The sequence below is a fragment of the Dendrobates tinctorius genome, unplaced genomic scaffold (genome assembly GCF_039654945.1).
Source record: "Dendrobates tinctorius isolate UK_male_01 unplaced genomic scaffold, ASM3965494v1 ptg000211l, whole genome shotgun sequence".
Lineage (NCBI taxonomy): Eukaryota > Metazoa > Chordata > Amphibia > Anura > Dendrobatidae > Dendrobates > Dendrobates tinctorius.
In genome coordinates, this window is record NW_027361878.1 from 8753487 (window position 1) to 8776176 (window position 22690).

Below are 22690 nucleotides of genomic sequence, written 5' to 3' on the forward strand. Positions count from 1 at the left end.
AAAGGGAAAAATAAATTCTAGGGCATAATTACCACAATTGAACTTCCCGAATCTGGTTGAGAGATTAAGTGTCCTACTCCATGCCCATAGAGCTGCCCTCTCACTGCTGACATGACATTGCCATTTTTTTTCTGCATTTGCACAACACGGTACATTACTTTTATGTATGCAGTGGCAAGTCTTATTGGCAACATTGACATTTCATTACAATCTCAGTGGTGGACTGTGCTGTCACGTCTCTACCCCTGAAGACACCAATTGTGTTATATGAACAGTATTGCGATATATATATATATATATATATATATATATGTATATATACTGTATCATATGAAATATAAAATGTTCCTATGTAATGTATAAAGTGTGATAAGAATTGAAAGTGTAATATGCATAGTGAATAACAGTGGTCCCCAACCTTTCTGACCTTGAGAGCCACATTCAGCACTGAGAGAGGGTCGCAAGCCACATTCAGCACTGATAGAGGGTCGCGAACCACATCAAGCTCCCACCCCCTTCAAAGTAGTGTCAACCAAAGCTCCCATTACAGGTATAATGATAACCAAAGCTTTTCCACAGAAAGCACTCCAAAGCAGTACACTGAGATCCAGGAGTTCCCACAATACCTCCATTCAGTATTCTCCCATCAAGGACTCCCAGCACACTGTCACATCCAGATTCAAGAACCTCCTCTAACAGGTAGTACCATCCGCCAGCGTACCATACCTAAAACATCTCTAAACCCCTAAGATCAGTATATGTGCATCCACATCTGCACTTCTGTGCAGGGCTACTCACAAAATTCACCATTTTGAGATTTGCTCTTCAAACCTGTTTGCTAGACCTGGACCTAATACAGCAAGCTGGTAGACAGCCGCGAGCCACAATTGATGGGACGACAAGCCACATGTGGCTCCTGAGCTACAGGTTTGGGACCCTTGGTGTCATGATCTGACAGTTTTAAATTGCACTGGGTGAACTTTTTTTACTTTGGAAAGTTCCAAGGTGTCTTGACTGTCCCCGGTGGTGGTTTTTGATATTGCACTTTAGGTTTTTGTGCACTTAATCATGTATCAGGTGTGACACCCTATAAAGGTGTGCTAGGGGTGTGCAATCACTGCCTGTGATATTGTGAGTTTGTATTCACTCTGAGTTGGAGAGCCTGGCGGAAGGATGGAGCTGGTGAGGAGTCCTGCGCAGCTTAGCCAGGGGGGACGTGTTTCAGCTATGGTGTCTGGACGAAGGGCTGGCATGGCGTGGTGGAGTCGCAGTGATGGTGTCAGCGGGAAGTGTCTGCATGGGCTGGTGGAGTGGCGACTATGGAGAGTGGCACTCACCATGTGGGACTTGGCTGCTGAACTGGACTCAAGCATGCTCGACTTCGTGTCAGAAGCTGAACTCATCCTTGGGACTCTGGTTCTAAGCAGCTGCAACTGGTGGTGGACTCTGCTCCAAGGCTGCACTAAGGTGAAGGATCCTGTTATGGTGATGGATCCGGGTGGAGGAGAAGACGCACGCAGGTGGTGGGCTCTGTTGCTGGGAGCGCACGCAGCAGAGCAAAGCTAAGTGGTGTTTCCCCTGTATTGTCTCTTTCCTCATGTGTGTTATTAGTGCAGGGGTGGGATTAGTCTCCGCACCGACCCATTCCCTAGTGAGGGTTTAGGGTCAGGGTGAGCAAGGGCGTTAAGGTACGCGTGCGGCGACAGGTGCGGAGCCTGTATAGGGAATGTAAGGAGTGCAGGGACACTGGCTCAGGGGAGCTTAGGAGGTCTCCATGTCCCCATTCCCTATCGCAGGGCCCACCATTGTTAAAGTTTCCCAGGTTCCCCCTTTATTATTTGATTATTGTATGTATAACGTTTAATACCTAAATTCGCCAGGTGGAGGCGGCGTATCCACCTGCACGTTTTATTATTTAAATGCGCCCCACTGGAGGCAGTGTATCCAGGGTCACGTGTGTTATGGGTCCGCCTTGCGGTAACATCTGCGCCCAGACGCACAGTGACCGTGACATTATCACAGGCCTTACAGTTTTTTTTTCTGGTGAGCCTTGGCCATGTGGAGACCTGTTAGTAATTGCTGCCGGGCCTCACTGAGGTGAGTGGGGAGCGGCAAGGTGTTTAGAGCCGCTGCAGCAGCAGTTATCACGGTCTGGGGCCTCTGCTCAGGTAACCAGGAAATTAAAATGGCGGCTTTGGCAAATTGCGGGTCTGGCAAAAGCCCCTGGAGTCGCTGCTGGGGAGCGGGACTTGCTCATGCACGTGGGCGTACCCAGGCAGGTGGGAGGAATGGTGCCCCACGGAGCTGCTTGGTGTTCCCCGAGGTGAAGGGGTGCGTTCCAGTGATGAGCAGACTGATGTAGAGTCCGCAGGGGTTTACGCCAAATCTTCAAATACCACCGTAGAAGCCGCCCCTCCTGGCCGTGTGGAGGCGGCCAGTGAGTGTATATTTCCTCCATATGCGTTCCCTCTCCTCCTGGTGTGAGCAGCAGGTGTGCTGCGGGGGAGTAGGGACAAATCTCAACCCTCGCCATTAAACCAACCCTGGGAGGCGCAGACCTCATGGTGAAGAGGGTTGGAGGGTGGTGATCCCTTGGTGAATAGCGGGGGTGTGAGTGTGGTGACACAGGGGGACGCCTCTGTGATCAGGTCCTGAATGAGTTCACCAATTTTTTGACAAACGAATGTGTGTAATAAACGTTCAGGTCCGGACCTGTGTGTGAACGAGCGTGTATGGGTGCCACCAAAAAAACATCTTGTGGAAGTGTGTTGTGGAGCCTGATCAGCTCATAACAAACATACACATACATAAACTCGTTCCCCAGGTCGGCGCTGTGGAGATGAGTGGTGCCTCCAAAATGAACTTTATTGCCAATACCAGCGGTGCGTTTGTCATAAACCTGAAGTGTCAGGTAATGGTGGGGTGAACTCAGGGTCTGGGCGTCCCCGCTGTGGGTGTTTCCCTAATGAGGGGTGGTCTTGAGGGTCCAGAGGCCCCTCATTAAGGAGGGGGTACTGTCATGATCTGACAGTTTTAAATTGCACTGGGTGAACTTTTTTTACTTTGGAAAGTTCCAAGGTGTCTTGACTGTCCCCGGTGGTGGTTTTTGATATTGCACTTTAGGTTTTTGTGCACTTAATCATGTATCAGGTGTGACACCCTATAAAGGTGTGCTAGAGGTGTGCAATCACTGCCTGTGATATTGTGAGTTTGTATTCACTCTGAGTTGGAGAGCCTGGAGGAAGGATGGAGCTGGTGAGGAGTCCTGCACAGCTTAGCCAGGGGGGACGTGTTTCAGCTATGGTGTCTGGACGAAGGGCTGGCATGGCGTGGTGGAGTCGCAGTGATGGTGTCAGCGGGAAGTGTCTGCATGGGCTGGTGGAGTGGCGACTATGGAGAGTGGCACTCACCATGTGGGACTTGGCTGCTGAACTGGACTCAAGCATGCTCGACTTCGTGTCAGAAGCTGAGCTCATCCTTGGGACTCTGGTTCTAAGCAGCTGCAACTGGTGGTGGACTCTGCTCCAAGGCTGCACTAAGGTGAAGGATCCTGTTATGGTGATGGATCCGGGTGGAGGAGAAGACGCACGCAGGTGGTGGGCTCTGTTGCTGGGAGCGCACGCAGCAGAGCAAAGCTAAGTGGTGTTTCCCCTGTATTGTCTCTTTCCTCATGTGTGTTATTAGTGCAGTGGTGGGATTAGTCTCCGCACCGACCCATTTCCTAGTGAGGGTTTAGGGTCAGGGTGAGCAAGGGCGTTAAGGTACGCGTGCGGCGACAGGTGCGGAGCCTGTATAGGGAATGTAAGGAGTGCAGGGACACTGGCTCAGGGGAGCTTAGGAGGTCTCCATGTCCCCATTCCCTATCGCAGGGCCCACCATTGTTAAAGTTTCCCAGGTTCCCCCTTTATTATTTGATTATTGTATGTATAACGTTTAATACCTAAATTCGCCAGGTGGAGGCGGCGTATCCACCTGCACGTTTTATTATTTAAATGCGCCCCACTGGAGGCGGTGTATCCAGGGTCACGTGTGTTATGGGTCCGCCTTGCGGTAACATCTGCGCCCAGACGCACAGTGACCGTGACACTTGGTATATAGTAATGCACGATGTGATAGAGTAAGGTATAGTATAAGTATTGTTAGTGCATAGTGTGTAGTGTAAGGAAGTTTTGCCCAGCAACAGACAGTAGGGTCAGAGGTAGTTAAGTGTTGGGACTACCCCACAGGGGGAGGGTAAGTGTTGGGACTAGCCCACAGGGGGAGGGCTTAGTGGTTGGGAAAGGACTGTGTTTCCTGGTTAAAGTGGGATAGGAGTTAGAGTGTGAAGAAGTAACAAGTGTGCAGTGCTGCCAAGGTGTGCTCCACAGTAGAAAGGGACGTATGGGAAGAAATAGTGAGATCCTGTCAAGAATTACTGACGTGACAGAGTGATCTTCCATGAGGCATTAGCGGACAAGACGCAGAGTCACTCGAAACCTGAACGTTTTATTGTGCAGAAAGTAATGGACTTAAAAAGGACTGAGTGCGTGGAACTAGTGAGGGTCCCGAGCAGTAGATCTAGGGTGTCCATTGTGATAGGACATGGAATGGCTGAGCCAGTAGAGAGAAAACTCGTTGAACAGGACTGTGGCCTAGAAGCTTGGTTGTGATGACATAGGACAAAACAGATAAGTTGCAGGGCCCTGGAGTAGCCTACAGAGGAAGGATACAGTGGGAATGGAAAGGCTTCTTACTGTGAAGGAAACATGCTTAAGACTGAGTACCCGCTCTACATTGTACAGAACCCTAATCGAGTTCAGTAAAGTTCCCATGTTTGAATTGAAGTCTCCTTTATTAATTTGTGGAATTTGTGGTCCTGGCCAGCCAATACCATCGGCTAAAGATGGTTAAAGATGGCCTGCACGAGCACAAGGCCCCTCACGTTACCAAGATCCTGCCAACACCCATCTTTTCCTGTAAAGTGCCAGGACTTTATGAAATAGCAGCTTGGCCATGGCTTCCACCAGGGGTCACTTTACACATGCAAGTACAAAGTGTCTAGCTTTTTGTTAAGAGATAATGTGTTTCAAGTGCGTACCGCAAATTGAGAGAAGCAGGAGGTGAAGCATTTGACCACAAATATGCCAATTTCATAAAAGTGGTCATTTGCTGACCGCTTGAACTGGCAAGCAGAGCGGTATCCTAACAGTGTATATATTACCCACTGTTTGGATTCTGTATCATACACTGCCTGATGAAAATTAGCCCTGGTCTGAAAAATCCTTTTAGTTACGCTACTTAACTCCTGTCTTTTCAATAGTTTTGTCTGATGTCACTGTTATGTCTCAGATTGCTCATGCCTTAAATCTCCCCATACACATTAGAGCTAAGTGAGCCAAAGCCACTAATTTCAGCAGGAATAACTATCTTAGGTCTAGGGGGTCTCTAAACTCTCCACAACAGCTGATGTCAAGTGAAAGAAAGCTTGGGCATGTTGGATTTTAGTGCCCTATCCGTCTGTTTTCAGAGCAGTTGAATTGTGGATAGTGGTGTCTGGCTGTCTCATTCTCCCTTCTCCTATGAAACATTTTCATGATATCCTGAATGCACATGTATGGGAGACCGCGAATTAGCTATTGAAGGTATAAGCTCATCTTAAGCCGTTACGCAAAGTTACCGACTTATATTATTGATGTCTTCTTACGTGGCACCTTTAGGTCCCCTCAGTTTTCTGAATTGGGACAGAACAATGTATGACCACCCCAGGGTGGCTAGCTCTGCCTACATCACACATGTATCTACAGATACAACTCAGGCTTCAAGGACAATGGACACTGCAAATTTAAAGCTTGGAATAGTATATAATAAATTAGTGGGAAATGGAGATTGCAAAATTATTTGTATAGGATAATTCAGAAATATGCTTGTATTTTCTGGAAAAAAAAATCACATTTTAAAGGGATTTTATGAATTTGTGTAATGTTAGAGCATTAAACTCAAAAATAAGGAAACCATAAAAGGAAAATATTTTTGAAAAAAGTAATGATAAAAACAAGCTTTGGGAGAAGGGGGATTCCTATCACGCCATCTTCTCAAGGTCCTGGCCATCTCTGCCAACTTGTATTCCAAATCAGATTTTCAAATGGGAAGGCAGATGTGTGACCCATCAGACTGGTAGAGAATTTCACCAGAAAAGCAATGGGGCGCTTTCTTGTTAAGTTCAAACAGTGATTTTTCGTCTGCACATGTGAAATGAAGAATGCCATTATCCCAAGCAGAATGTGCTGGGATTGATCATCCTCATTTCTAGTGAATGATGGCCATCATAGAAACTTTCAACCAACGACTCCCACACTGGTCACCCATTACCAAAATTCTTGCCATAACTGAACAGCACCTGATAATGAAAATTAGGTTTAAAGGGGTTATGACCTTTCAGAAATTCCTTGGCCTTTGGCGTAGTTTTGTTCTGAAAAAAATCAAACTGCACTCTACTCACTGTCTCCAGGTCCACCGCTGCAACAATGACGTCATGACAGCTAATTACAAAGCTCATTGGTTTGCCATTATAGATGGAATACCCCACGCAGACTCGCTGAGCTCACTCACTGATTGGCTGCAACCAGGATATTCTGAAAGGCAACAACCCCTTTAACCGAAGCTGCTTCATTACCCATTGGTCTGCATTGTCCTCAATCAGGTTGTTGCAACATGTGAATTTTCTAAGGGTGTCATTTATGTATAGTCTTGCTGAATTTAGTTGCAGCCATCCCCACATTCCAGACAGACGACAAGAGCTACATTACTACCTGCTGAATGAGGACAGAACAGCGATTGCTATTTTTTGGGTTATTGTAGACAAAATGTGGTTCTTGGGATTTGGCAAGATGTTTGGCAAGTGCGCCAGTAGTGGGAGTCCTATTTGGGTGTCTTTGCTTGAACTGTTGTGTGATGACCCGTGTGCTGATGACGACGTTCAAAACATGTTCTGCTGGGGATGACGCCATCATTCAGGTCGCCTGTACAGAAGAGAAATCACATGGGAACGTTACTTTAACATGAAACAGATCATTGGTGTGATGGTCACACACCTTCCCATTTGAAAACCTGAAGTTGAATCCAACATTTCGGCATTCACAATAGACTGTGTGAAAAACATGGCAGCTAACTGGATTCATCTTGTTCCCCGCAGTTTTGTCTTAAGATTATGTCACTGGGAAACCATTTTCATTTGATTTGAGTGCTTCTTTTCTTTTGAGGCACCCCTTTCAAGTAAAAACTCTGAAACTTTTGTGTTTTAATCCCTGATGATTTCCTAAATTTTTCCATGTTTCCAATACGAAATACCGTAACTGTTTTACATCTAAAGTCAAAAAAACTGTTCTGACCTGTCTGGTTCTGCTTACATAGTCGCTAGGTTTTGTTACAGTGTATAAATAAAAAAATCTTTAACCCAGAATCCAGTACATGAGAGACAGAGAATCCCAAAATTGATATACTTGTAAGGGCTCGTCCAGACGAGTGTATGATTTCAGGATGAAAATCAGAACATTTTTCAGTCGCTCCCCTGACCTCGACCCAAGACTGTGCTCACATTTCCATTCCGACATTACAGTTAGAGAAACAGACAGTTGTAATCTAATATAGAAAGCTCAATGTGGGTGTGTATGTATGTATGTATGTGTGTATGTCCGGGATTGGCATCCGCACCGTCGCAGCTACAGCCACAAAATTTGGCACAGTCACATGTCTGGACCCCGAGAGCGTCATAGGCTATGTTGTTAGGCTAAATTTTAACCCCGCGTGTTCCAATTCACCAAACAATTTTGCCCCTATCTACTTAATGGGGCAAAAGTATATGTATGTATTGGCATCTGCACCGTCGCAGCTACAGCCACAAAATTTTGCACAGTCACACGTCTGGACCCCGAGAGCGTCATAGGCTATGTTTTGAGGTGAAATGTTAACCCCGAGCATTCTAATTCACCAAACAATTTTGCCCCTATCTACATAATGGGGAAAAAGTAAAAGGAAAAGTGTTGGAGGCAAATTGACAGCTGCCAGATGTGAACAAGGGGGACTGAAAGAATGAGAGCGATGGTGCCAAAGAGTATATACCGTACAGTTGCTAAGGTGGGGCCCTGACATGGGATACTCACCACACACGGGGATATGAACACACACACAAAATGCGCCACACACTACCACGTGCTTCAACACATATACGACCCTCAGCACACATTTCACCACACATACACCAACCTTACCACATAAAAGTCGAAACACAAAAGTCGCCACTCAGAACTCGCCACGCTGTCCCAGAGCTGTTTAAAAGATGAAAAATGAGCTGTGATTGGTTGCTATCAGCAACAGTTTTCTTTGTAGACAGTTGTGGTAACTGAGGCCTATTATTCTTATCATTTCTATGGTGTTATCGTCCTTCTGTAAAGCTGGAAATAACACAATTTATTACCGTGCCAACACAGATCACCCTCTGACACAGACAGCAGGGGGAGCCTAGTATCACACAGGATAGGATTAGATACACGGCTCAGCAGTCAGTATCACACAGGATAGGATTAGATACACAGCTCAGCAGTCAGTATCACACAGGAGAGGATTAGATACACAGCTCAGCAGTCAGTGTCACACAGGATAGGACTAGATACACAGCTCAGCACACAGTATCACACAAAATAGTATTAGATACACGGCTCAGCAGACAGTATCACACAGAATAGGGTTAGATACATGTCTCAGCAGTCAGTATCACACAGGATAGTATTAGATACACGGCTCAGCAGTCAGTATCACACAGGATAGGATTAGATACACAGCTCAGCAGTCAGTATCACACAGGAGAGGATTAGATACACAGCTCAGCAGTCAGTATCACACAGGATAGGACTAGATACACAGCTCAGCACACAGTATCACACAAAATAGTATTAGATACACGGCTCAGCAGACAGTATCACACAGAATAGGGTTAGATATATGTCTCAGCAGTCAGTATCACACAGGATAGTATTAGATACACGGCTCAGCAGTCAGTATGACACAGGATAGGACAAGATACACAGCTCAGCGGTCAGTATCACACAGAATAGTATTAGATACACGGCTCAGCAGACAGTATCACACAGAATAGAATTAGATACACGGCTCAGCAGACAGTATCACACAGAATAGGATTAGATACACGGCTCAGCAGTCAGTATCACACAGGATAGAATTAGATGCACGGTTTTTATGTGCAATATAATCATTATAATTAACCACAGTTGGTTACTATGCCCAGGCAACGCCGGGCTCTTCAGCTAGTATATATATATATATATGCCCCCGCTCAGTGTCTCTAGTGATCTATATGCCCAGCCCAGTGTTTCCAGTGATGTATATTCCACAGCCCAGTGTCTCCAGTGATGTATATATATATATATATATATATATGCCCCAGGCCAGTGTCTCTGGTGACATATATGCCTCAGCCCAGCATCTCCAGTGATATATATGCCCCAGCCCAGCATCTCTAGTGATGTATAAGCCAAAGTCCATTGTCTCCAGTGATGTTTATGCCCAGCCCAGTGTCTCCAGTGATATTTATATGTATATATATATATATATACTATATATATATATATATATATAGAAAAAAACAGGCAGCACTCCAGTTAAAGGGAAAATTGTGGACTTTTATCCAGCGCCAAGTGGTGCAATGTTTCGACCTCACAGCACGGTTTTGATTTTGTATTAGTCAATACCTGATGAAGAGACCTGAGTAGTCTCGAAAGCTTGCAATGTGTTACCATCTTTTCAGTTAGCCATTAAAAGGTATCAACCACTGAGGACTCTCAATTTTGAATATTTTTCTATCTACTGGCTAACACGGTACAAAGATATATATCTTTCCTGTATCAATTCTAACGAGACTCTTCTGGTGGACTTTTTTGGACTCTGAACAAATGTTTCAGCAACAAGTTGTTTATTATTTTCTGTACAGGCTGTTTTGGGTCGACCAATTTTTGGAGCATTAAGGATTGAGCAAGTGGCATTGAATTTGTCATGAATGCGGTAAATGGTTTGTCTCTTTGGGCTTGAGTACCAAATGTCTCAACCCAATTTGCTCTAACTGTTTCAGCATTTTGAGATTTCCAATACTATTTTAAAATCCATTTTCTTTGATCTGTATTTAAATTATTTGCCATTATGGGTTATCTGAAAAGAAAACAGATTTGGGGGAGATTTATCTATGAAAACTGAATCTGTGAAACTGACTCAGTTGCCCTTAGCAACCAAACAGATTCCACCTTTCATTTTCCAAAGAGTCTGTGAAGAATTAAAAGTGGAATTTGATTGCTTGCTAAGGGCAAATGAGTCAGTTTCACTTTACACCATGTTTGATAAATATCCCCCTTCATAACCCTATTACACATACTGTCCACCTACTTTTGGACCACCCTGTATATATGCCCCAGCCCAGTGTCTCTAGTAATGTATATGCCCCACCCCAGTGTCTCCAGTGATGTATGTGCCGCAGCCCAGTGTCTCTAGTAATGTATATGCCCCAGCCCAGTGACTCTAGTGATGTATATGTCTAGCCCAGTGTCTCCAGTGATGTATATGCCCCAGCCCAGTGACTCTAGTGATGTATATATCTAGCCCAGTGTCTCCAGGGATGTATATGCCCCAGCCCAATGTCTCCAGTGAGATATATGCCCAGCTGTGATGCGGGTTAATATAGAAATAGTAAGTCCCAACAATGGAGAGAAAGACTACTATAACAGATAGTAATGTAATACTACTTATTGGATAAGTAAAGGGAGATCAAATGATCCGAGGTCAGGTCCAGAAAATGGCGCAGTACAACAAGGGGTAGTCAGAGACAAAATCCAATTCACGAGCCGGAGTCAGGAAAACCAGCAAGGCAATATAGTTTAAAGGGAGCAGGCAAAAGAGAAGTCAGGTCACAAGCAAATAGTCTAAGTCCAGGAAGGGAATAAAGTCAGGCTGGGTCAGGCGCAGAGTACAGAGTGATTAGACTTACACAGGCAACAGCAAGTGTACGATTGACACAGAGTGAAGGAGCTAGCATGCTTAAGTAAAAGACTAATCAAGGAAAGTAAACACAGATGATGCAGCACAAACCCAGCACAACCCCTACACAAAGTAACATCAGTCAGGATAGGAACAGAGTGGAGATCATGATACCAGCCCAGTGTTTCCAGTGATGTATATGCCCCAAATCAGTGTCTCCATATATTCCCCAGCTCAGTGTCTCTAGTGATGTATATGCCCAACCCAGTGTTTCCAGTGATGTATATGCCCAACCCAGTGTCTCCAGTGATCTATATGCCCAGCCCAGTGTCTTCAGTGATGTATATGTCAGCCCAGTTTCTCCAGTGATGTATATTCCCCAGCACAGTGTCTCCAGTGATGTAAATGCTCCAGCCCAGTGTTTGCAGTGATTTATATGCACCAGCCCAGTGTCCCCAGTGATGTATATGCCCCAGCCCAGTGTCTCCAGTGATAAATATGCCCTAGCCCATTGTCTCCAGTGATGTATATGATCCAACCCAATTTCTCCAGTGATGTGCATGTGCAATGGAAGATTACGTCAGGACGTACTCTGTGGGTGGAGGTAGTGCGCAATGCACTCCTGTCCCAAAAAACACAGCAGCATCACCTGTGGTAAGAATGCCCCAGCTCAGTGTCTCCAGTGATGTATACACTCCAGCCCAGTGTCTTCAGTGATGCATATGCCCAGCCCAGTGTCTCCAGTGATGTATATGCCCAGCCCAGTGTCTTCAGTGATGTATATGCCCAGCCTAGTGTCTCCAGTGATGTGTATGCCCAGCTCAGTGTATCCAGTGATGTATATGCCCAGCCTAGTGTCTCTAGTGATGTAGATGCCCAACCTAGTGTCTCCAGTGATGTATATCCCCAACCTGGTGTCTCCAGTGATGTATATGCCCAGCCCAGTGTCTCCAATGATGTATATGCCCAGCCCAGTGTCTCCAGTAATGTATATGCCCAGTCCAGTGTCTCCAGTGATAAATATGCCCTAGCCCATTGTCTCCAGTGATGTATATGATCCAACCCAATTTCTCCAGTGATGTGCATGTGCAATGGAAGATTACGTCAGGACGTACTCTGTGGGTGGAGGTAGTGCGCAATGCACTCCTGTCCCAAAAAAGACAGCAGCATCACCTGTGGTAAGAATGCCCCAGCTCAGTGTCTCCAGTGATGTATACGCTCCAGCCCAGTGTCTCCAGTGATGTATATGCCCAGCCCAGTGTCTTCAGTGATGTATATGCCCAGCCTAGTGTCTCCAGTGATGTGTATGCCCAGCTCAGTGTATCCAGTGACGTATATGCCCAGCCCTGTGTCTTCAGTGACATATATGCCCAGCCTAGTGTCTCTAGTGATGTAGATGCCCAACCTAGTGTCTCCAGTGATGTATATCCCCAACCTGGTGTCTCCAGTGATGTATATGCCCAGCCCAGTGTCTCCAATGATGTATATGCCCAGCCCAGTGTCTCCAGTAATGTATATGCCCAGCCCAGTGTCTCCAATGATGTATATGCCCAGCCCAGTGTCTCCAGCAGTGTATATCCCCAGCCCAGTGTCTCCAGTAATCTATATGCCCAGCCCAGTGTCTCCAGTGATGTATTTATTGTAGCTCCATGAAAAATCTTTATGAGAAGCAACATCATCCATACCACCTAACATCACATGTTGCACCAAAGAGAAGCAGCTCCAGCCATCATGTTAGGGGTGAATTAATTAAATGATTAACCGCATATAGGAGGGTAATTTTCAAGTTGATCATTTTGTATGGCCCAGACGGATGGTATCAATATTTAAATGGCCCTTGACAGAAAAAAGTTTCCCCACCCCTGATCTAATCGCAACAGACAGGTGAAACGTGCAAATAAAAATGTGAACTTAGCCTCACAAACGGCTTACCAAGATCTTGAAATTGTTAAGTAAATATAGCAAAAATAAAAGCAGAAGTTCATTTTATTATACCTATGTTTTATTAATATTGAATAAGCCCACATTATCTTACAATGAGTCTGAGGCGAACACCATCATTGGTCAGGTGGACATACCTGGTCAGTTTCTCCATACACCCTCTGACCAATTACGATCTTGTGACTTCGAAAGGATGTGTAAAAAGAAGACGGCACATCAACTTCACTATGCTACATTGGCTGAATATCATCGGGTAAAGAGGATACCTAGAGGCCTTCGAGTTTCTCTCAGGCCTACCCTCTTTTCTGACAAGATGGACTTTTGTAATAAATTTGAGGCCATACTTTCTATACCACACTGGTGAGATACCAGAAACTGCCTTAGGTTCTAGTGAATTTTTTTACCTTTTTGTCAATATATATATTTTTTTCTGCTCAATGTGAACTGCCTCCAATGATGGATATCAGAACTATCTATAACTTTGCTATTTGAGTGATATGTCTACAATATCATAGATTTAATATTTCTATAAATATGTATCAGTCAGCAATTCATTTATTTTGTATAATAATTCATATTTTGTGATTTGGTGTTTATTTTTTGTTTTACCTAGATAAGATACCCTTGAAAAAGGCTAGTAAAGCCGAAACGTTGGGTGATTTGTGTGACTGTTATTTTCAATAAAATAATCAAGCATATCAAAAAAAGCTCTTTTCAGCCTCAGGTTATTATTTTTATTATCAGAATTCTGTTCTTCCTGACGGCTTGGTTGTATCTTTCCCATTTATCATCATATAAGATCTTGAAATTGTTAAGTAAATATAGCAAAAATAAAAGCAGAAGTTCATTTTATTATACCTATGTTTTATTAATATTGAATAAGCCCTTTTATGATTTTCTTTATTGCATAATATATCTCTTTCTACCTTTTTTAATAGGGCATTTCATATTTTGCCTCCTCTTACTGTAAAGAATCCCTCCTGCTTTGCATGTGTCTGCATGTGTCAGAACTCCTGCTTTGCATGTGTCTGCAAATGGAGTTTCTGGTTTTGCTTTTTAACCTACGGTAAGCCATGTGGCAAGGCTCATCAAAGGATCAATATTGACTGTTAGGTTTTCTATCTCCAATAAGGGGCACTAGAGATCCTGTCCTCTTCTTCATAGAAGAGGCTATTTGCATTGAAATGGAAAGAAGCTAGAAAAAAATCTAACAGCAAATATTTTCCATACGTGAGCTCACTTGTGACGCATTCTTCGTACATGAGATATAATTGTCCACGTGTTGTGTAGTTGACATGTTTTCTGTTTAGTTTCATACTGTTATATGCAGATGGCGTTCCCACGTATAATAGAATGTCATTTGTGATGACATCAATTAAACATAATGGTGAATAGTTAACTTGTTTATGTATATCATTAAAAATATTACTTCTAGGCTAGGGCTGCGACACTGGTTGTGCGTCTTAGGGTATGTGCACACGTTGCAGAAAATTTCTGCACAAAAACCTGAATCCCTTCCCAGAAACCGCACCTATTTTTCCGCGGCGGTTTTTGATGCGTTTTTTACCGCAGCGGTTTCTAAAAGCATGGGAGAAGCCTAAACCGCGGGAAAAAAACGCAAAATTAATGTGCATGCTGTGGTTTTTACCGCGATGCGTTTTTTTCGCGGTAAAAAACGCATCAATGTGCACACAAAGTGCAAAATGCATAGAAATGACTGTGCAGCTTATTTTTAGCGGTTTTATAGTGAAAACCGCTGTAAAAACTGCTAAAAAAAACGCTGTGTGTGAACACAGCCTAAAGATTGCTGTACACCGCTGCTAACTCGCAGCATACTGTAAGTGAATGGGGTTGGATTGAGACCCATAAGGTACCGCGACTACAAGAAGAAAATCCCCAAAAATCCAACTTATTAAGGCTTTTTATGATTTGTGTGTCACAGTTGACACACTATTCACTTGCCATGTAGCAGTAGCATACTCGTACCTTGGCCACCTGACCTGTTTTGCAGTCAAAATCACTGTGATTAATGTGGTACATGTTGTCTCTACAGGTCCATACTGCATTGTCTACTATATGGTGATTCCGCAAGGCACAATTTTCTCCCTGGAAGCAATGCTTGGAGGAGAGATTACCTCATAATTGAACATGCAATGAAAAATGTCACATTATTTTGTAAATGAATCTGTAAGTAACAACTTGTTCGTATCCACCCTGCTTGTAAGTTATGTTGTTACTTGGCCATATGACAATCATTGTACACACACAGATAATTTTGTTATTGATTATAGTGGTGCCTTTGTCTTCCTCCCCGATGATGTATATACATTTTTCATCTTGATTGGTTATCTAACCCAGATTCTTCATATTTACCTTTGATTGTACCGTAAATACATCAGGAGTATTTTTGATGTACACATTAGAAGAAAATTTCTATGGATAAAGACCCATGGGCTAAAAAGTTATAAAAGTTATATTGTGGCGTTCTTCCGATAAATTAGACCCAATGGTTAGGTTTGGCATGTGCTCTTGGAAATAGTACTGTGACATATTCACTATGGGTGCCTTGTTTTTACAATCCACAAGTTTATAATGCTAAAAAAATTAAAAAAGGAAATGCTCTTAAAAAAATGCAAAAAAGTGAGAATTTTATTGGGCAAAATCTGACATTTCAGCCTCTAAAACCTGGGATTTTTTGGAGCCAATAAAGTCTTTTTTTTGGCATTTTTTTTTTTAGTTCTGCCTTTATTTTATTACCTAATACTTCATCATACATCAGCACCATCTATGCTATACGATGTGCGTACAGTATCCCGGTTATATAGCTATGGGGACTCCATGTGACTGTGTAAATGCTCCATGAAGGTTTTGATGTGTCATTGAAGCCTAAAACACATAGTATTTTATTTATATTTTTTAACATTTAAACAAGTGAGCATCTTTCATTGACAATTATGCTTTTTGTATGTACTTAGATCTGTTATTCATAAATTCCAATCAAAAGGTAGAACCAGTCCTGGGGGATAGGACGGAAAGTCATAAAAGTAGGAAATATGGTATAGACATTACAGTTAATTAGTGTGACTTTAGATGTACAGATAATTAGCTGCAAGTCTCTGGACTGCACATGACAATTGTGCAAACATGGAATTACACATCATTACTCTCCATAAATATACACTAAAATACATGTAATCCTGTGGACCAGCACTGGTTTATTGGTTATGGCAAATGAACTGGTGAAGCAATTAGCCACTTGTGATTTATTACAGCTCAGGTAGATGATTGAGTTGTTAGGAAATGTTCTTCTGTTGACTCTGATAAGTGAGGGAAAGAGCCCTCGGCCAAGCCCCTGTCATTCTATCAGTGAATTAATTTTTTTTTTTTTGGTCATCTCTATTCATCACCTTTGGACAATCCAGCGCCATTGAAAGGAGTGGCCTCACATTGCAGGAATCAACCTTTGAGCTGAACGTGCACAGGGGTATGGGAAGCACACCCTGCTCTGCAGAGCTGCTAAGCTAACATGTCACCGGCGTACTCTCGCCTGTGACATGGAGCTACCTGCATTTCATCCGAAGGTGCATTCCGACCATCTATGACCATTTCATTGGTATTCCATATCTTTACGCATATATTTGCCTACTATTTCCTGTGCACTAGTTATGCAATGCTGAGTCAATTTTTTTTTACATTTATTCTAGATTGTATGTATCAGAATATTAATGAGCAAATGTAGAAGACACTAAGCCAGCTTATATCACGACACCATAGCTAAACACAGTCCATTCCAGTAATCTAGGTCATGTTCGGGGATCGTGAGTATAATGTAGTAATTTATAGGAGCTATCATACCATAGTTATATAATACAACCATACTGTAAAAAAAATAGTTTATATATATACCGGTATATATATATATATATATATATATACACACACACCATATATATATATCTATAGCACTATCTAGTGATCTTGCTATTACATCTCTCTCTCTCTATATATATATATATATACTGTATATGTGTGTGTTTATATATGCACATACATATATAGCACTATCTAATGATCTTTCTATTATATCTCTCTAAATATGTATATATATACACACACACACATATATAGGACTATCTAGTGATCTTCCTATTAAATCTCTCTACATATGTATAGATTGCCCAATCTCATACATGTACATATAAATAGCAACATATTATATTAGTACGTACAGATTGACAGATCCTATGTCTGTACATACAGATCACCATGTCTTATAAACGTACGTATAGATCATTATATACGTACAGTAGATCACCAGTCCTTATATAGGGCGTCAGATCTTATAGCCTATACAAATTGATAAAGTCATTGAAACATGCAGAAGAACATACTTAAAGAAACTCTTAAGTGACACAACAATAAACGTACTAACAGAAAATTAAATATATATGTATACACCCACATACGACGTCTTTCTGTAAAATAAACCAGGCTTTTGCCAGCACACGCGTATTCGCTCGCTTACCTCGACATTGTAATGAGAAGTTTCGTGCATGATGACGTTTGAGTTGGAATATTTTTTCCTCTGTTCTGTAAGGTAAAACATAAAACATATAATTCTAGCACAATATTAGTATAATCCTATCACATACATTGTACAGTTTAAAGGTTAGTCACGACAGTTCTCAGACACGGAATAAGTGACGCAGACGTACCTTGGATTGGTGAGTTTCCCCATGGTGCATTTTGTAATTGACTCATTGATCCCGCCTGAAATCTACCGGTGAAATCTTAATTCACCTGTTGTATGTGGAATTGTAATACGTGCTACCAAACAGGACAGCTGCTCAGTCTACTGCCTTCTCTGCAGGAAGTAACATCCCGATCACTTCGGAACACACCTTCGTCTACCAATCAACCCTCCTTGGTGCAGTTTAACCCCCGACTACGGGCTACACCCTCTTGGGTTCCTGGCAGGCGTTAAGTAACCACTTTGTTGCTCTGCCTTTCACTTTATGATGTTTTATGATTGTTTGTCACAGGTTAAGACTGTAGGATTGGACTTGATGAGACCAGTATGTTGGTAGGACAATTTTGCTGTGAAGTGATAGTGATTATTTTCTTTAGTTGATGAAACATCTGAGCTCTCCCGTCACATATATTATATGTTGTACCTGTTATTAGCGAATTAAAGGGAACCTGTGTCACTTGCCATAAATAGTCCTCTTGTGATAATCTACAGCTGATAAAACAGTGATTTTATGAAAACTAAAGCAAGCAGACAAGTAATTGCTGGAATCAGGGTTTCTGTCTCTACATTATGCTGCTTTCCAATTAGGTGGCAAAAACCTGATTATAGATTCCCTTTAAATAACAGAGATCTCAGATTGGTGGTCTGCGCTGTATGTTACTTTGGATGTGGGTAGGATTGTGTAGGTCTCAATCTGTGGAGCGCCGTACTAAAGGGGGTTTTACACATAGCGATATCGCTAGCAATATCACTAAAGCATCACCGATTTGGTGACGCAACAGTGATATCGCTAGCGATATCTCTATGTGTGATACTTACCTCCAACCGGCTCCCCCGCTGTCTGTCGTTGATCACGCGAGATCGTGCAGCTCCATTTCTCGTCGGGCGCTTCCTGCTGGGTTTCCTGCTGGCGCCGACGAGCGACGCGTGGACACGGATGGGAGGACGTCAGGATTGCCGCGTCTGAAATAACGACCGCTGTATCGCTGCTACATCGCTGTGAGATCTGCCTGTGTGGCAGCTCACTAGCGACCATTTAGCGATGCACCAGCGATCCTGACCGGGTCGTATCGTTGTCGGGATCGCTGGTGCATCGCTAAATGTAAAGGGGCCTTAACACAGTTGTTACTGAGGTTGTTGGGTAAGCAATCATAGGTCGTTCTCAGGCATCAATCTGTAGTTAAGCAACATGATTGACTCCTTTTTAACTTATTCTTATGAAGTTGAGCAATATTGTATGATTGGTTTGGATTTAAAATGAAATAATGCCATGTTCTGGTTGGAGGACCCAAGAAGAAAACCTTTAAATAAGACCAGTGGCTTACCTGGTGTCAATGTCAGTGTTGTCATGAATATGACATGGTTTATTTTTTGTTCTTGCACTTCTCCATTCTTAAAATATGCCACTTCTTCTCTATATGTAAATCTAGTCTAGTTAGCCAAGTAGGTTTGGCCCTCAGCTCTTCTCTATAGGGGTATTCTTGTTAACCACACCCCTTTGATTGAAAAGAATAGATTTATGCCATATGCAAGGAATGGAGAGGCAAAGAAAGACAAGAAAAACAGTGCCAGATTCAGATCAGCAGCATCTATACCAGGCAAAAATGACATTTGATGGTAAGTAGCAGGTTCTCTTTAACAAATCTTGTACAAATTATACATTACGCTCGGAATTAGATGGTATAAATGACATTATATTGGCCATTATAAGGTGCTTGTTTTTTTTTTAGCTAATAAAATAAATATTGCTGTATAAATTGCTGGAGTTAAAATGTACCTTGATTATTGGTCAATGGCATATAAAATGTATTTGGAAGGGAATGCCTTATTAATCATAAACCCATTTTAATCAGCTTTTAATAAAACGTGAGGTTTTTACATTTTTTGATAAATTACCAGATTTTGTACTGTTGTTCTATTGAGCCAGGAAAAGTGGAATGAAAAATATCTATTGCCCAATATTACAGGACTATAAATTAATTATAAAAGGATAATATTCCAATAGGAAAATTCTTCAGATTAAAATGTAACAATTTACTTTATACTTTTCATGAAAATCAGAAACACAAACTTTCCAATTGATGTTTCCCTAAAGTGAAAGGATTGTGCACAGTAACCTACAGACAGTGTCAGGTCTGCACCATTATACTGATTACAATGATACCTTGACAGTGACAGTGACCTGTCAGAAGCCATAATGGTGAATATCTAATCAGAGCACCACATGAAGACCTTTTCACAGGACCACTCCGGATCACGAGCATATCATTAACTGAAAACTGTTTTCCAAACGTTTTATTGGAGTTTTAATAAATGGGGAAGAAGATGTAGGGGAGGGAAGGGAAGATGAAAAGGAAAAGAGGAAGGACAACAATGTCCAAATGTAAAGAATACATAAAATGTAACATGTTAATGCAGAAGCATATTATACAATGAACTATTACAAAGGTAAGTATTTAAGCATTTAATATATTAAATTTGTTCCAAGCCAAAGACCTAACCCCAAAGGGGCCTAGGCAGGCGCACTCTGGTTGAAGACCTTAAGAGAACAGCTCCAGCCATCTAGACCTAGCAGGTTTGGCAAATTGATCATGCATATGTGCAAATTTTAGTTCAAAGGAATGATGAAGGCTAATTTTGTCTATAATATCGTTAATTTGTGGAGGTTTTGGATTTTTCCAAAGGAAAGCGATATTGTGTTTGGAAACTAGTAAAATGTGCATAATCAACAGCCTGTTAGTAGGGTCAATTTTGTCAGCGTCTAGAGAAAGAAGGGCCAGACGAGGAGACAAAATCAGTCGCGTTCCTAAGATAAAATCGATAAGATTTGAAACCTTTCTCCAAAAGGGAACAATTTTGGGACATTGACAAAATATATGCATAATATTTCCTGGCCTTCCACAACCCCTCCAACAGAGCGGAGAATTGTCAGGGTTGATTCTTTGGAGTCTTACAGGGGTATAATACCATCTCGTTAAAAGTTTGAAGTGGCTCTCTTGTAGTGATAAGGAAATGGTGGAGGTGTACGAGAGGGAGCATGCCTGTTCAAGGACAGGAGGGTCAATTATTGTATGTAATTCGTTTTCCCATTTGATAATATTTTGAGTCTTGACCACTGCAAAGCTATTATTACACCACTTGTAAGTATACTCAAAACTCCAGAAAATATTATGGTCTATATTACAAATAAGATTAACTGCTGGTTCAGAAATTCTTGGTGAAATAGCAAGGAACTCATGGAGTTTGTCTTTAAGGATGACATATTGTAAGAAAGCAGGAGTAGTAGATTGAAATCTATTCTTGAGTTTGTTATAAGGTGTACAAAGAGCACCATCGTATAAATCTTTGAGTCTTTTGAGACCAAGTGCAGACCAAACGGGGTCAATAGTCTGACTGGATGCTTGAAAAATAACTGATAAGGTCAAATTTTTTAATGTGACTTCTTTGTTAGAGCCTCTTTTTGGAACAGAAATTTTTTTCCAAGCTTCAGAAATAGCTTGAAAAATTGGATGAGAGTTTTCAATTATTTTTTTATGAAGGAGTTGGTTCAGAATTAGTAGGTGAAGAGATTTATAATTGTTAAAAGACAATTCTAGTTCATGCCAAGTTGGTGTCTTATCATGTGGCCACCAGAATGCGCTTTGTTTGACTAAATTTGCAGTGTAATAAGTGTAATAAGGAATTCAATGAGGCTTAGAGATTTGTAAGAGAAGAAGTGGGAACTTTTAAAGGAAGAGAGCGAAGAGTAGATATAGGATTTTTTGGGAAGATGTATGATTTAACCATCATGATTCTTCTCCATCAAGAGAGTCCATCATCTCTAGATATACAAAATTCATTAAAAAGCTTTTTGGTAAGAATCTCTAAGTTTAATTTTATAAGAGCGTTTATATTTTTGACAAATTTTAGGCCTAGATATGTCAGCCCATCAGTAGCTCAACCCCAAGGCGAGAGGCCCTCAATTTTTTCTTGGTCTATTCCCAGGTTAAAGTCAAGTATTTTGGATTTAGAGGCGTTTATTTTAATATAAGAGACCTTGTAAAAAGTCTGGATTAGAGTTTGTAAGGTAGTGATAGAGTTGCTTGGATCGGTAAGGGTAAAAATTATATCATCTGCATATAACGCTATTTTAAAATCTCTATGCAAGGTTTTAATTCCTGAGATCTTTGTACTATTCCTGATTAATTGGGCCAGAGGTTCAATGGCCAATGCGAAAAGCAATGGTGACAAGGGGCAGCCCTGTCTAGTCCCATTAGCTATATTAAACGTAGGGGAAAGATGATTGTTGGAATATACCCTCGCCCCAGGGCCAGAGTACAAAGCCATAATACCTTCCGTGAGTCGAGAATTCATTCCAAATTTTTTGAGAGTCGCTTGGAGATAAGACCAATTAAGGCGGTCAAATGCTTTCTCAGTATCAAGAGAGATAACAGTGGCTTTGAGATTTTTCGAGGAAATGAGCTTAATTATGTTAATGAGGCTTCTCATACCATCTATGGATTGTCTTTCTTTAATGAAGCCTATCTGATCGTTGATACAGGAAAGATGTATATCTTTGTACCGTGTTAGCCAGTGGATAGAAAAATATTCAGGATTGAGAGTCCTCAGTAGTTGGTACCTTTTAATGGCTAACTGAAAAGATGGTAATGCAAAGCTTGCAATGTATTACCATCTTTTCAGTTAGCCATTAAAAGGTATCAACTACTGAGGACTCTCAATCCTGAATATTTTTCTATCTGATCGTTGGAAATTAGTGTCGGGAGAAATTGATTTAGTCTATTAGCCAAGATTTTTGCGTAAATTTTTACGTCTGTGTTGATGAGGGATATAGGTCTATAATTAAAAACTTGGCTAGTGTTAGAATTTGGTTTAGGGATTACGACAATGGTCGCTTCCAGCATCTCTTTGGGAAATTGACCTGATTGGAAAGCTGAATTAAATACTTTTCCAAGGTGAGGGGCCAATAAATTACTAAAAGACTTG

At 41.9% G+C, this 22690-nt stretch overlaps 1 protein-coding gene across 3 annotated transcripts in view; it reads right to left on the bottom strand.

Moving 5' to 3' along the window:
• Window positions 1-22690, bottom strand: part of EPS8L2 (EPS8 signaling adaptor L2) — a 211625-nt gene that overhangs the window by 41912 nt on the left and 147023 nt on the right. For 2 of the 3 annotated variants that reach the window (XM_073554386.1, XM_073554388.1), the window contains exon 4: window positions 17483-17547. In XM_073554386.1, coding sequence (XP_073410487.1) covers window positions 17483-17547 — 65 coding nt within the window. Of the gene's footprint in view, window positions 1-17482; window positions 17548-17672; window positions 17910-22690 lie in introns of those variants that run through there. The other variant, XM_073554387.1, reaches the window with a different exon arrangement.